This window comes from Paralichthys olivaceus, chromosome 4 (genome assembly GCF_024713975.1).
Source record: "Paralichthys olivaceus isolate ysfri-2021 chromosome 4, ASM2471397v2, whole genome shotgun sequence".
NCBI classification, from domain to species: Eukaryota; Metazoa; Chordata; class Actinopteri; order Pleuronectiformes; family Paralichthyidae; genus Paralichthys; species Paralichthys olivaceus.
The window spans coordinates 9,703,080-9,717,051 of NC_091096.1; the positions used below are offsets into that span (position 1 = coordinate 9,703,080).

The window sequence follows — 13,972 nt, forward strand, 5'->3', positions numbered from 1 at the left end:
TAGCAAAACATTTTTATTCTTATGTCACACATGTTAATAATTATACACAACTTGTTGTTTGAGCCAGAAAACCTCGATGTGTGAATTTGACATAAATGTCAATACAAAAGAAAACAAATATCAAAGAATTGGGAACACATTCTGTCCAGGAGTCCATTTTTTTTCAAAATTAACGGAAATTGTATGTGTCATTGACGTTCCACATACATCAGATTCCATTATTTTCTTGGCTGCTGTACCCTAATCTGGACAACTTTAATAAGTTCATCATAACTCTTTTTCTTTGGCTGCACCTTACAATAGGGCACAGAGATGTAACTTGTAAGAGCAAGTGGTCAGTGGAACAGAAGAACCTCAGACACAGTGTATAATTTAAGATGCTTAAAAAAGTTCAGGCTGAAAACTTGTTCTCTCGAAAAGCAGCCTGAGGACATAAGAGGACACAACCACAGACATGAAGAATTCCAGAGAGGTACTGTCTACACCTGCAGGTAAACCTCAGCACATACCCTTATCCCTTCTCAGAGAATGCGTATCTGCTGCCCCCATTTGATGAATAAATGTATGACAGTCTCATCGGGAGCAAATATGGTGTTTCACGTAGAGATTGTGACATCTTGTGGACAGAAAAACAGAAACAAGGGAATTTGACTTATTGACAATAACATTTGAATAAAATGAAAAATACTTTTATGGTTTACGGACACACCAACATTGAATAGAGCCATTGTCAAGTTATTAGTTGCATTTGACTTTCTCTGGTTTGACAAACATTACTGCTTGAATAACTTTTATTGTCTGAGTTTTGTTCAGTTGCGAATGCAGCTGAAGTCACTCGTAGGTTGGATATTTGACAGGCTCACAGGGCTTTACCATAGGGACCATCAATACATCACAATTACATTCAGAGATAACTGGTGAATATGATTCCTCGTTTTAAAAGTTTATACTGAAAAAAAATCCAATGCAAACTGTTATTAATGTCCTGAAATAGTCTTTAATGTTAAAGAGCATTAATTTACCCATTGCTCTGATATCACCTCTTCACTATTACACTTTCCAAAGCTTCGAACCCACGTCCAGCTCGTTCAAATCTTACATCACCACAACACGTCAAGATAGTTCCCCTCCTTTTGGTAGGAGCGTCACTAACAACAGAAATTTAACCTGCGAAAGAGAGTTTGAGCTAAACCGGAAGTGTGCTGCAGTGTACTGTCTTGATACATCCGTTAAGTCCCGCCCACCGCTTGCTCTGACCAATGAGAGGAGTCGGCTCTGCATCCTGCGCGGCCGCCTCAGTTCGCGGGAAACCGGCTGTTATCGTGATACCAGGAGCGGAACCGAGCTGAAGACCCAGCAGCTTCATTTGATACTGAACCACTCCGCCATTGATCGATGCGTTTCAAACCACCGAGGCTACAAACGACGCAGTCACTCGGTTCAACGCCGCCGCCTTCGAGCTTTCCCCTGCCCCCGCTGCTATGCTAACACTCGCCCGGTAGCTAGTTTGTCACATCGGCTAACGGGAAGAGACGCTGCTACATGCGACTGGAGGCAGAAAACAGAGCCGACGGAAGAGAGACAAAGGGGCCGCCGCTGTCAGCCGAGATTTAGTCTGTGTCTAAGATGAGTTTGTTCAATTTGGACCGTTTTCGTTTCGACAAGAAAGCGCAGGACAGCGGCTCCAACAGCCCAGAGTCAGAGAAGGAGAATAAGCCAGGTACGTTACCGTTAGCTTCCACTGCTGGAAGCCAGATGTGTCACACATGCTATCGTTAGCATCACTAGTTATGTCATGCTATTAATATGCAGCCCTCCCCCAACCCTTCATATTATGATATCGTTTTTGTTTAGTGAGGTGGTTCTGCTGTGTTGAAACTGCACAGTCAATTTGAACAGGGCTAATTCAGCCCAGCATGGAGGTACTAATCATGAGAGTGTGTTAGTGGAGCTTAGAGACAATGTCATCCTACTCTTCATGCTTCCAGACCAGATTAACATCACTCAACAATGGCGTGATGATGTCACACATGTCAACACAGCACATACCTGTAGTTAAAGTTTGTACGTTTGTCAAGATGCATTTTATGTGAGGCCACACCTCCTGGTCCGGGTCCCTCACATATCCACCATCTTTAATGTGTGGTTTCAACGGTTTTCTTAAAAGGAGAAAGTTAGATGGATTCCAAAGAAAGTGACGTAGTAATTTTTTTACACTGTTAGTATTGTGTCATTATTTTTGTAGTTTGATAGCAACTTGTAAAAATACAGCACATAATTGCCAGGTGACTCTCTCCTTATTAACTCATCACTTGTGCTAAATAGAGAACAGCCAGTATCACTGTCGGTTTATGACGATGGAGACTGACAGAACTTGAAGAGAGATCTGATTATAAGTGGTTCAGGTCTTAAAGGTCCAGTGTGTAAGATTTAGGTGAAAAGGAACTATTGTCAGAAATTTAATGTAGAATAATCCTCATGATGTTTTCACTAGTAGTTTCATATAAATTGTATGAATTGTAGTTTTCTTTACCCCAGAAAAGGCCCTTTATATTTAAATACTTTATATTTACATTGAGGGGACCCTCTCTATGGAGACTGGACAAACTAAACACCTTTTGAGTTGTTATGACAACTGAAGCTACCGCAGGTTCTTTTTCATGTTTGGTGGGTGAGGTGAGGTGAGGGGTGTTCAGCTGAGACGGATGTGGCCACATTCTCTCCTTTCACACACTCACAATTAAACATTGTCGTCTGACACATCTGTAAACTCGGACTGAGTCAAAACATAATTTGGTCTTTGTGAACACAAATGACAAACATGGTTATTTGCATATATTTTGGGGAAATAAGATCCAATCACAAGTGGTCACAAGAGACACATTCAGGAAGCATTTTAATACCAGGTGTGAACAGACAAGCTTAAAACTCTCTACCTGTGATCGTCTCTCTCGGGACGGATGTTAACACCTTGCCCGAACAAAGCCATCATTACCCAATTATTGCTGTGAGAGCATCTGCCCACTTGTTTTTACCATCTTGGTTTTCAGCTCAGATGAAACCTGTCAAAGCTCCACCAAAGTCCCATGCGCGAGGAGTGGTTTATGAGGAAGTCCTTTCTATCGACTTAGAAGATGACGAAGTCCTCTCTGAACCAAATACCAGAGTAACAACTAGTAAGAAATCCAAGTAAGTGTCAGCTAAAATGATAACATTTTCAATTGTGTCACATTCGTGGGGATTAGTACTGTTTTACATTCGTGTTGCCTTTATTTCAACAGGAATCCAATTGGGAAATCATCCAAAAAGGCATCAGATGCAGATACTGAGGACAATAAGTTGGAGGACAAAACTAACAGGCTTAAAGAGATGTTTCCTCAATTGACGAGGAAGGAGCTACTTGAGGTGAGGCATATAACACACGAGTTAAACTCCTGGATGACACATGGCAACCTTTAGCTCGCTGTACAAAGCACATTCTGTTCTGTTTTCAGGTCATTGGGAGCACAAGCACATTGGAAGCGGCTGTTGATGCCTGTTTTTTAAAGTGCTCTGATAACAAAGGTAAGTAATCTAGCAATAAGGACTTGGATGACTGCATCAATTCTATGTTCATGGTTTTAGTGATTCCCAGTCGCTACATAGTTATTACCACCACTGCTTCAGAATCAAGACAGATGCACATTAAAAGTCTGATCATCCTGTACTGTGTGGGAGTCTGCCTCCTCTTTTTACAAAACCCTTTTTGTATTTTACAGAACTCTTGTAACATTAACCACTCAGATTCTTCTGACTAAATTTACTAACTGATGAAAAAGCGGCCATGTGCAATGATATGTAAAATAGTGAATGTTATACATTAGAATGCATAAAGATGCATTGTTACTCATTCAAATCATTTACTGCTAAATCCTTACCGAATCACGAGGATAATGAAGATGGAGGAAAAGTTTTGGATTTGTTGTCAATAATGTTTGGTTCATTCTCAAAGCTGTCAGGTAGAAAACTTGTTGCAAAACAGTATATCTGAACTGGGTGCACATACAGAGGTATATGAAATGATATATGAAATATTTCTTTTCACGTTTAAAATATGTTGCAGTAAAGCCAAAGGGTTGGCCTAATAAACAATAGCTGCCTCGCTGGCTACGTTTCTCATTCCTGTGGCACCACTGAGATAAATGTTTTTTTTTTCCTCAGCTCCAGAACAAGACAGGAAGAGAAAGCTGGATGGATCCAGCAGTTCTCAGGACAGTGGTGAGATTCAAGAGAGCAAGAAGATGAGAACGTCAGAGGTGAGATAACTAATGTTACAACCCTTAAGATTTAAATAATAATGGAATAACATGTACATATTATCACAGTAGAAATTTAAATTTTCACATACAAATATATATGCGTTGTAAGAAGCTTTAATGAAGATTAGTGTATGATGCACTTACACAGCTGCAAGCATTTCTTATAGATCTGATTGATTGTGTGTTGAGTGTGATGATGTTAACATTGGTGTGATCATTTTGGGTTTACTTTCCACATCTCAGTATTTTATTTAATACTTTTTCATCTTAAAACAAAAAAAGATCTCTGATGAAGATGAAGATGACGATGATAAAGATGAAGTTAATGAGCCAAGCTGGGAGAAGCAGGAAGCCATGGTGAGAAGACTGCAGAAAAAGTTTCCTGACCAGGACAAGGAGGTGAGGACACACTGACACTGTCCTTCTCTGTAACTCACCAAGCCACCTTGTTATGAGATTCTTTTCAGTACAGTCTGACTCCAGCCTCCTGAACTGACCATAGTCAACTAAACGTGACTTCTGTTCTATGTTTGTGACTAAACTTGATACAGTTTTATGTGATGTTCCACCAGAGGAAGGGAGAGGTATCGCTCTCCTCCCAGCTTTGAGTTGCCTCGCAGTTTAAAACCATTCCGTAGCACATTCACCCTTCATGACAATTTGTGCACTTATTCATCATCTTACAAATTTATACTTGGAAGAAATTCTTCAAAAACTAAACCAGCTTTCAACCGAAATTCACAGTAGAAAGAAGGGAAATATGTGTTTTACTAGGGTCATAGCCGTAACTTTCATTATTTGCCGAATGACAAATACAGTATGGAGGGACGAATGTTTCAATTTTCAACCTTGAGATTAGGACAAAAGAATGAACAATAAATCATTCACTAACAGAGATGCTACTCTTCCATTGTCTGTGTTAAATGATGCCTAAGCAAAGCAGAGCACTTTCTATCATCTGTTTTACACTTTACCACCGAACCAGACTAGCATTTTCGTGGATTTTGTATTAAAGCTCTCTCCCCTTATTGTAGGAGCTGCGGTTGGTGCTGCAGGAACATGACTGGAATGCTGAGGAGGCTCTGCAGGTTCTCCAGATGTTCTCAGACCCAGGTGCGAACACCTTATCTTAATTCTGAGTCCAGCCATCTTTTCATTGACTTCATGCACATGTGTACTTTTAACATTCCTGTTGTCCACTCATACTGATTCAGACTGTTGTTTTTTCCTGGTGTCAGATACCAGCTTCAGCACACCTGAGTCCGAAGAAAAGAAATCCAGCAAATCAAAGAATAAAGACAAGTCGAGCAGGGACCACAAAGAGTTGAGGAGCCACAAAGATAACAGAGACAGTAAAATGAGGAATGGTCATGTGAACTCTAAAGACTACACAGTTGTCAGTGAAACAGATGGAGACAGTACAGATGATACAGAAGTGTCAAAAGACAGTGAAGACGAGTCAGACCCAGAAGACATCAAAGTCTCCATACCCAACACAAGTAGAGCTTCCACTCTGAATACGTGGCTACAAAAAAGTTCTCACCCAGTGTCTTCGTCCTCCTCTGTCAAGAAAACAACTACCTCTTCCTCCCTAAAGCCGTCCTCCTCCTCCTCCTCTTCATCCACTGCCCAGATGCTGTCCAGATTTGCCAGTGGCACGAGTATAGCGAAGAAACGGGCAGCAGAGAGAAAGAGAAAGGCGCGTGCCTCAGATGAACATGTCAGTTCTGAGGGGGAAAATGACGATGAAGAGGACACAGTTAGCAGCGAGTTCGAGAACTCTGATGAGGAGCTCGACACTAAAGGTGCCATGACAGAAATAAAGAAGGAGGTGCTCAAGTTTTTCCAGGAGGCATCAAGAGATGAGCTGTCGCTGATAGCTGGCTGTTCTGTTAAAAAGGCCCTGAAAATAGTGGAGCTGAGACCCTTCGATAGCTGGCAAAGCCTGGTGAGAGAACGTGTGTTTCCAAACAAATGAATCAAATAGATAATGAAATATCAAGTACATGCAGGTGATTCCTTTATGGGAAATTAAACAGCTGCACAATGTATCAATGGGGAAAATGAGGAAAAACACAGCTACTGCCAGTCCTAGGGTCCAAAAACATTCTACAGAATACCTGGAAAAGGTGCTCTTTTCTGATTCACAGCATATTTACTTACTGAGTTCACTACTCCAAATTCTCTGTAGAACAGAGACCCCCTCTAATATCTATTGATTAGCAAAGTGCCACACCTCTTGACACATGCTCTGTCATCAGCCTTTCAACAGCCTCTTTATTTTTATCTACCCATCATCAAGTAAATACTGAAGGCAATGATGCACAATAACTATCACAGGATCTCCTGATGGAAAAATTGGGTAGTAACGTATTTAATCTTTTATATAAACCAAATACAGAAAACATAGTCACACTTAATGTTTGATTTTCCTGATCATAGATATCTTGAGAGTTTTTAAACTCATACAAAACATGTTTGAATAACTGTTTTATTCTTCATTTGACCACAACGTCTCTTCATAGATGATGGTTCCTTTAGGTGTGGTCTGTGGTTAACACGGCAAATACCATTGTAAATTGTGCAGTAGTGATTAGTGGTGTATCTTGAGGGTACTTGAAACACTGTCTGAACCGTTTGTTCTGTCCTCTTCAGGTTGAAGTCTTTCATAAGGACAATGGACTGTCAGAGGATTTACTCATCGGCTGCAGACTTGTCCTCAAGGAGCGGAAGGTGGTGTTGGGGCTCATGTCCAAGTGTAAGACTATTTCCTCAAAAATGGTCAAACAAGTGACAGAAGTGATGGAGAAGGGCACAGGGGCCATGAAACAGCCCAGCATACTCAACAGCCAGTGAGTAAAATGCACATTAAGAGTAATTTCTGAATATTCCCTCAAACAAAATGTTTAAGTCATCTTAACATCATAGAAGGCATGCTCAGACATAATGGGAGTTCTCTTGGTGATTTTATGTCTTAACAGACATTCATAACTGGTGGCTTTAAAGGTGTTACATTGCAAGGGTTCCATTTTAGTGTATTTGTTTTCTTAAATGATTACTAAATGAAAATAGGAACCATCAGAAACAACTTACAGTATGTGTTTTAATAAGATTGAATATCAGATTCTTGTTCTCAGCCTGTTATTGGTTGTCTTTCAGGTTCCACTTGAAGCCCTATCAGCTGATTGGTCTGAAGTGGCTGCTGCTCCTCCATGAGCACAAGCTCAGTGCTATCCTGGCTGATGAAATGGTAAGACAACCAACCTCGGACCAGTGCAAAGAGGCAAGGTGTACTACAAACATTTGTTCACAAGCGTACACGAATAAACATGTGAACATCAGTCATAGCTAAGTTTAAGTTTTTGTGAACATTGTTTTTTATAGTTTAGTAAAGCTGCACTGTGGGTGAAGTGTGTCAGGATATCTTCTGTTTACATTGGGTGAATATGATCTGAAACACAGATGTTCATAAATCTTTTAATATCCCTCCACCTGGCTCCTCCTTTTTTAATCTTTGAGTTTGATATCTGACCGACTGTGTATCTCACCGTCCCTCTTTTCTCCTCCCTCTCTCCTTCATCCCTCTTAGGGTTTGGGGAAAACTATCCAAGCCATAGCATTTCTGGCCCAGCTATACGAGAATGGAATAGAGGGTCCTCATCTCATCATTGTGCCGTCCTCTACGCTGGGTAATAGTCTCCACAAATCACATACTTTGCTTCCTATCATGTTATGTAAACTGAACAACATATATTTAGATACTGATGTTAAACATGATGACATGATTGTTTCTTAGACTGCTAAGAATGTTCCGACATTCCTTCTGTATCTCTACACAACTCCCCGAATCAATCTTGGTAACAGTTACTGCTGGTGATAAAGGAATTCTATCCTCTACTGTAGGTGTGTCATAAACTCATTCTGACCTTGCCTTTTGTACAGTCTCTGAGAGGTCTTTTAAATAAGTACATAGCAATTAAGAAAGTGGTATTAGCCTCCATAAAAGGAAAAGGGCACTCTTAGTCTAACCTGTTTTTCTCACAAATGAATTGTTGATTTGTGATTCATGCTAAATTAAATGTCTCTGTCTTCCAGATAACTGGGTCAGAGAGCTGAAGCTGTGGTGTCCAAGCCTCAATGTTCTAATCTATTACGGTAAGACTCCTCATTCCTCTTTTCACATTGAAATCTTTCAGTAAATGCACACAATGCTGAACAGGTCTGGTTTACTGCCTGCTGTGTGAACATGAGGAAATAGTTTTTTGGATACCTTGCTATTGTGTGTACACGCCCTTAACCAGCCTCAAATTCTGATCAGTAAATTTATCGAACAAATGTCATATTTTTTTCTTACACTATGACCTTATGTTTTTGTTCTTTACAGGATCTGTGGAGGACCGTCGCTACCTCAGACACGACATCCTCACTGACAATTCTGATTTCAACGTCATAGTGACCACGTGAGCAAACACACAGACCACCTGCTTCATTTGTTGCCGATCATTTTCTTTATTATGCCACTTGAAGACCAAATGAGGAAATTTGTCATGCACAACCAATCACAACGCCAATTAGTTCTCCAGGTTTATTACTGCATCACTTTGTCTGTTTGCTTTGTTTTACAGATACAACTTGGCGATAGGAAACGATAGTGACCGCAGCCTTTTCCGCAAGCTGAGTCTGAAGTATGCTGTGTTTGATGAAGGTCACATGCTGAAGAACATGAGCACCCTGCGCTATCGCCACCTCATGGCTATTAATGTTAGTTCAATTTGTAATGTATTCTCCACCACAATCATTTCTCTGTCTTCATATCTGCCATCATGCTTTTACTTGCCTTCCTGTGTTTATTACAGTTTGGGATGTCTCTCTCTCTCTTTTCCTCTAGGCAGAGCATCGTTTGCTGCTGACAGGAACTCCTTTACAGAACAACCTCTTAGAGTTGATGTCTCTCCTCAACTTCATCATGCCTTCTATGTTCTCCAGCACCACGACACAGCTCACCAAAATGTTTTCTATGGTAAGTGTGTCTGTGTATGAAGCACAGTGAGCTCAGTTTGTAAGGCCACTCCATTTGAAACTACACAACCTGGCAATATAACATCATTGCTTGATGTTATTAGTTCTTTACTTGAAATTATTGTGATATATAAAAGGAAATATTGCATGCTACACGACTAGTTCAGCAAAAATGTGTCTTTTCTATTCCGATCTGATGAAAGTGTTACGTGTAATGTTCTATGTTATCTGTCAGAAATCCCACGAGGAGCAGAGCAGTTTTGAAAGGGATCGTATTTCTCAGGCCAAACTCATCATGAAACCGTTTATACTCCGAAGAGTCAAGAGTGAGGTAAGTTGATCCTCTAAATGAGCACTCGACAATAAAATCTTTCAGTTTTCTTTTCTCTCTCTTTTTTCTCTACTTTCTCTATTGTGTTTATAAAAATATTAGTTAAAACCCTGTGATTAAGTGTAAATAACTCATGATGTTTCCTTCCTCCAGGTTCTAAAGCAGCTGCCAGCGAAGGAGGAGAAGGTGGAGTCCTGCTCGATGAGTGAGAAGCAGCAGGTGCTGTACGAGAAACTCTTAAAAAAACTCAAGGCCTCCACCATCGGCGAGAGTAAGCCTAATTTTATGTCTGCACCATTGTTAATAATAGCATTATTTTGTAAAAAAATAACGGATATTAATGCATGGTTAATCATGTCTCTACAGAGCGGGAGCTGTGTAATGTGATGATGCAGTTGAGAAAGATGGCCAACCACCCACTGCTTCACAGACAGTACTTCACCACAGAGAAGCTCAAAGCCATGAGCAAACTCATGCTCAAGGTCAGTCCTCCTCTTTCACCATCTTTTTTCTTTTACTGTGTTTTTTCCCCATCTAAAATCTTTTCATGACTGTGGCCAACGTGCCATGATAGTTGTCTATGCTATGCTAAAGGGCAGCACATGGGAAATAAACTACACACCTTGATAAATACACACCAAGCTCAGTCGCTGCATTCTCTCTCCAGGCTAATTTGTATGTTTGATTGGCTGGTGCCTGGGCAACCTTTTTGAAAATAAGGACTTGTCTCATCCTCTATCGCACGCAATGCAAGCAAACTAAAGATACCACAATCACAGTGCGGTTTGGCTACACATTAAGCCAAAGTGAATAAACAGAGATTCAGTTGAAGCATCCAACTTCTCCATGTGAGTTCTCCATAAAAGTTTCCTCCACTTTTCTGTTTCCTCAGGAGCCAACTCACTTTGATGCAGATGCTGCTCTGATCCAGGAGGACATGGAGGTGATGTCCGACTTTGAGCTGCATCGTCTGTGCCAGCAGTATTCCACCATCAGCTCCTACCAGCTTGAAAACAATCTCCTGCTTGACTCTGGGAAGTTCCACTACCTCAAAGAGCTACTGGCCTCTCTAAAAAAGAAGGTATGTACTAATGTACAGAATCACGTGTGTGTGGACTATATCGAAGGAGTAAAAGATAATTTCTTATCATTTACTCCAACAGGGCGACAGAGTGGTTTTATTCAGTCAGTTCACCATGATGCTGGACATTGTGGAAGTGCTGCTGAAACATCACAAGCATCGTTACGTCCGACTGGATGGATCTACACCCATAGCCGACAGGTCAGTTAGAGTTGGGCATTATCCAATTGTTGATCTGGTTAACCCTTTCCTAAATGTCCCCCCTGTACAATGCATAAGTTATATAAAAGTAAATTAGTGTAGACTTTTTCTCAGAATTCTTTTTTTTCCACAGTGGCCCTAATCCTCTTCCGTAAAATTGTGTCGCATCTAATGACTGAAATGATTTCTTCATTCTGCAGGATTGTGTTGATTGATGAGTTCAATACGGACCCTGACATATTTGTGTTCCTGTTGTCCACTCGTGCGGGCGGCCTGGGCATCAACCTCACGTCAGCTAATGTCGTAATTCTACATGACATCGACTGCAACCCCTACAATGACAAACAGGCAGAGGACAGGTGTCACCGTGTGGGACAGACGAGGTAAGATGTAATGTGTTACTAATCTTCCTGTCAAAGAAATGACTTGTTATTTATCAGCAGTTGGATGGAAAGAAACCATTCCTGTTATATTCACATTCTGATGTGGTTCAAATCTCAGAATAAGACCGTACATTATTCATTGCTATTCTAAGACCTCATCAGAACTGCGATTATTGTATTAATTGGCTTGAGGAACCAAACATACTTTCTTGTGTATCAGGATTGTGAAGGTGATCAGGCTGATCAGTAAGGGCAGTATAGAGGACTGCATACTGCAGCTGGGACAGAAGAAACTAAAGCTGGAGCAGGACATGACTGCTGCTGAACAGGGTGAGGACTCGCTAGCACCTACACACGCATACATTTTCTCAAATGCATGATCACCATATTTGATAATTACCCTAAAACAAGTGTAGTTTGATGTACAAGTAATGTAAATGAAACTGATCAGAGGAGCGACACCTACCCTGTGATCACGCTGTTTAAACTTTAATCTGGTCATTTTTTACATTGTAATAATGCCATGTATACCATATGATGACGAATGGTTCAAAATAAGCTGTAGTATAGCTGTATTGTGCCCTAATGTTATTGGTTACAAAAGTTAATATCTTTTTACACTGTATAATGTCTGACGTTGATGTCACTTACAATCATATGTGGTGGGGAACAAGGATGATTGCCAAGTGCTTTACAAGGTAGCGAAATAAAACGGAGACAAAATCAGCAGATTTAAAAAAGGTAATAGTTACCAACAGTTTCATATAAAATTAATTTTGTCAGGTACAATAAAAGATTGGAAAAGAAATGGATGCTAATCTAGAACCTCTTTGCAACTAAAAGTAAATACATAAAGAAATGTTTTAATGGCTACGTTAAGATAGTGTGTGTTGTGATCCGAGTCTCTCTGGTCCTTGTTTTTGAAGCCAGTCCAGGGACACAGATTCATATTTGTTAAACTGTTGGTCTGCCCCACATTTTTAAGTTCAGCTTCAATAAGCTGATTTAAAAAATTTTTTACTTTTTGCCTCTTTTCTGCACTTTGACCTTAAACACTGTAAACTCACCTGTCACCTGACCTCCACGTTGCTGTTAAACCCCCTTCGGATAAGGTGCAACAGATTCATTTTACTGTTCTGCCAAGCAGTTTATTTATCTGTTGAAATGTTTTTTGATTCTGCATAATTATCAACTCCTCAATCAAAAACAGCAGCAAGCATGGATCTGTTATTTTAGTTTCCAGAGAAACATGTATGCACCAGGTCTGAAGCATGACGTAGTCAGGCCCTGTATTTTAGCTTATTTTGTGGCTTGCAGCTTTAAGTTAATTGACTTGCAATTACCGCAACATAACCTTCTGAAATAAAGCACTGTTTGTTCTTCAGGTGGTGAGGGAGTCATACCTGAAGATATGGCATCTTTACTCAAAGCTTCACTGGGACTGTGATACACGAACACATGAAACTTGAAACGTTTTTGAAAGCATTCCTTTGATCCTGGACAGAAACTACTGAGAATCATATGCCACCAAGAACAGAGGTTCTGAAAATGAATTCTGATTGACTGACTGTGTAGCGTGCTAGCTGTGCCTAAAACACTATTTTTACCTGCTCCGAGTTTATGTTCCTCATTTGTCTATGAGACCAGTATTTACAGAGAAGGCTGAACTAAAACTTAGCCTTTTTATTATAATGCACTTCACATGTTACTTAAAAGATTCCAAAGTGTAGAAACCTGAAACAACGTGGTTTTAGAGGGTTCCGCGCAAACAACATATTGGAGTACACCATCAACGTTTGGTACTGAAAATATAGACTGAAACAAAGTTCACTTATGTTACGTCAACACAGCCTTGTGTTGTGTACATTTAGATTACTGTACTGTATGTGAGTACACTGAGAAGCCTGAAAATTGTTGTATGGTAATGATTCTTACACTCTGAAACAGGTGGTGCTCAGAGAATGGCACTTGACAGTGTTGCATCCTTGTCATACCAGCCAGTGCTTTTGAAACACATTAGTTTACATCCAAAAGATTTTCATTCTATTCAAAACTATTTTGGCACTTGTGGTTGTATCAAAATTTCAGCCAAGTATCTGGAAAATGATATTCTGTCGCTGTCAGTCTGATGTGTTGAGTTTCATCTTTCAATCCCAATTCTGTTTCTGTCGGTGACAGCAAATTAATCAAGAGAATGTTTTGACGTTAAGTATGGTGCTTGAATTAGTTTCTTTGAGTTTTCGAGCCAAGCAACAAAGAAGATGATTTGAGGAATCAGCTGCTGCATTCATGTACTGTACAAGTGGCTAATGTGTTGTAAGTGTACAAGTGTTACTGTAAACGCTTTTACTAAGTCGTTTGTATGATTTCTAGATACCTGTTTGAACTTAATAATAAATATTGGAATACATATTTGTGTGGTTATGCCTACTGGGCTTCAGCAGGAGGACTAATAGGTACCTGCATGTACTATAATGAAAGATGTGCAGGGACAGTGGGGGATTTGACAAATAAAACTAAACCGAAATTAGTTCCTCAAACAGAGTGCAGCTGAGTTCGGGATTGTATTCACATGGAGGACAGTCTAACCCCAGGACCAACCTTTGCAAAACATGTTTAGACGGTAGGTGAACATGCTATATGCATGCAAGTTAATATT

The 13,972-nt window shown here is 40.2% G+C and overlaps 1 protein-coding gene across 1 annotated transcript; it reads left to right on the top strand.

Annotated features, from left to right (window-relative positions):
- The first annotated feature begins 1,248 nt into the window (after nt 1-1,248).
- Nucleotides 1,249-13,723, top strand: smarcad1a (SNF2 related chromatin remodeling ATPase with DExD box 1a). The gene is made up of 23 exons (XM_069523621.1): nt 1,249-1,720; nt 3,051-3,189; nt 3,282-3,405; nt 3,495-3,564; nt 4,201-4,295; nt 4,581-4,697; nt 5,333-5,411; nt 5,537-6,246; nt 6,954-7,150; nt 7,458-7,548; nt 7,888-7,987; nt 8,394-8,453; nt 8,683-8,758; nt 8,924-9,059; nt 9,187-9,318; nt 9,553-9,648; nt 9,802-9,919; nt 10,015-10,130; nt 10,541-10,729; nt 10,812-10,930; nt 11,131-11,313; nt 11,534-11,643; nt 12,699-13,723. The coding sequence occupies exons 1-23, from the start codon at nt 1,627-1,629 to the stop codon at nt 12,758-12,760; spliced, it is 3,213 nt and encodes a 1,070-aa protein (XP_069379722.1). The 5' UTR covers nt 1,249-1,626; the 3' UTR covers nt 12,761-13,723.
- The last annotated feature ends 249 nt before the right edge of the window (nt 13,724-13,972 follow it).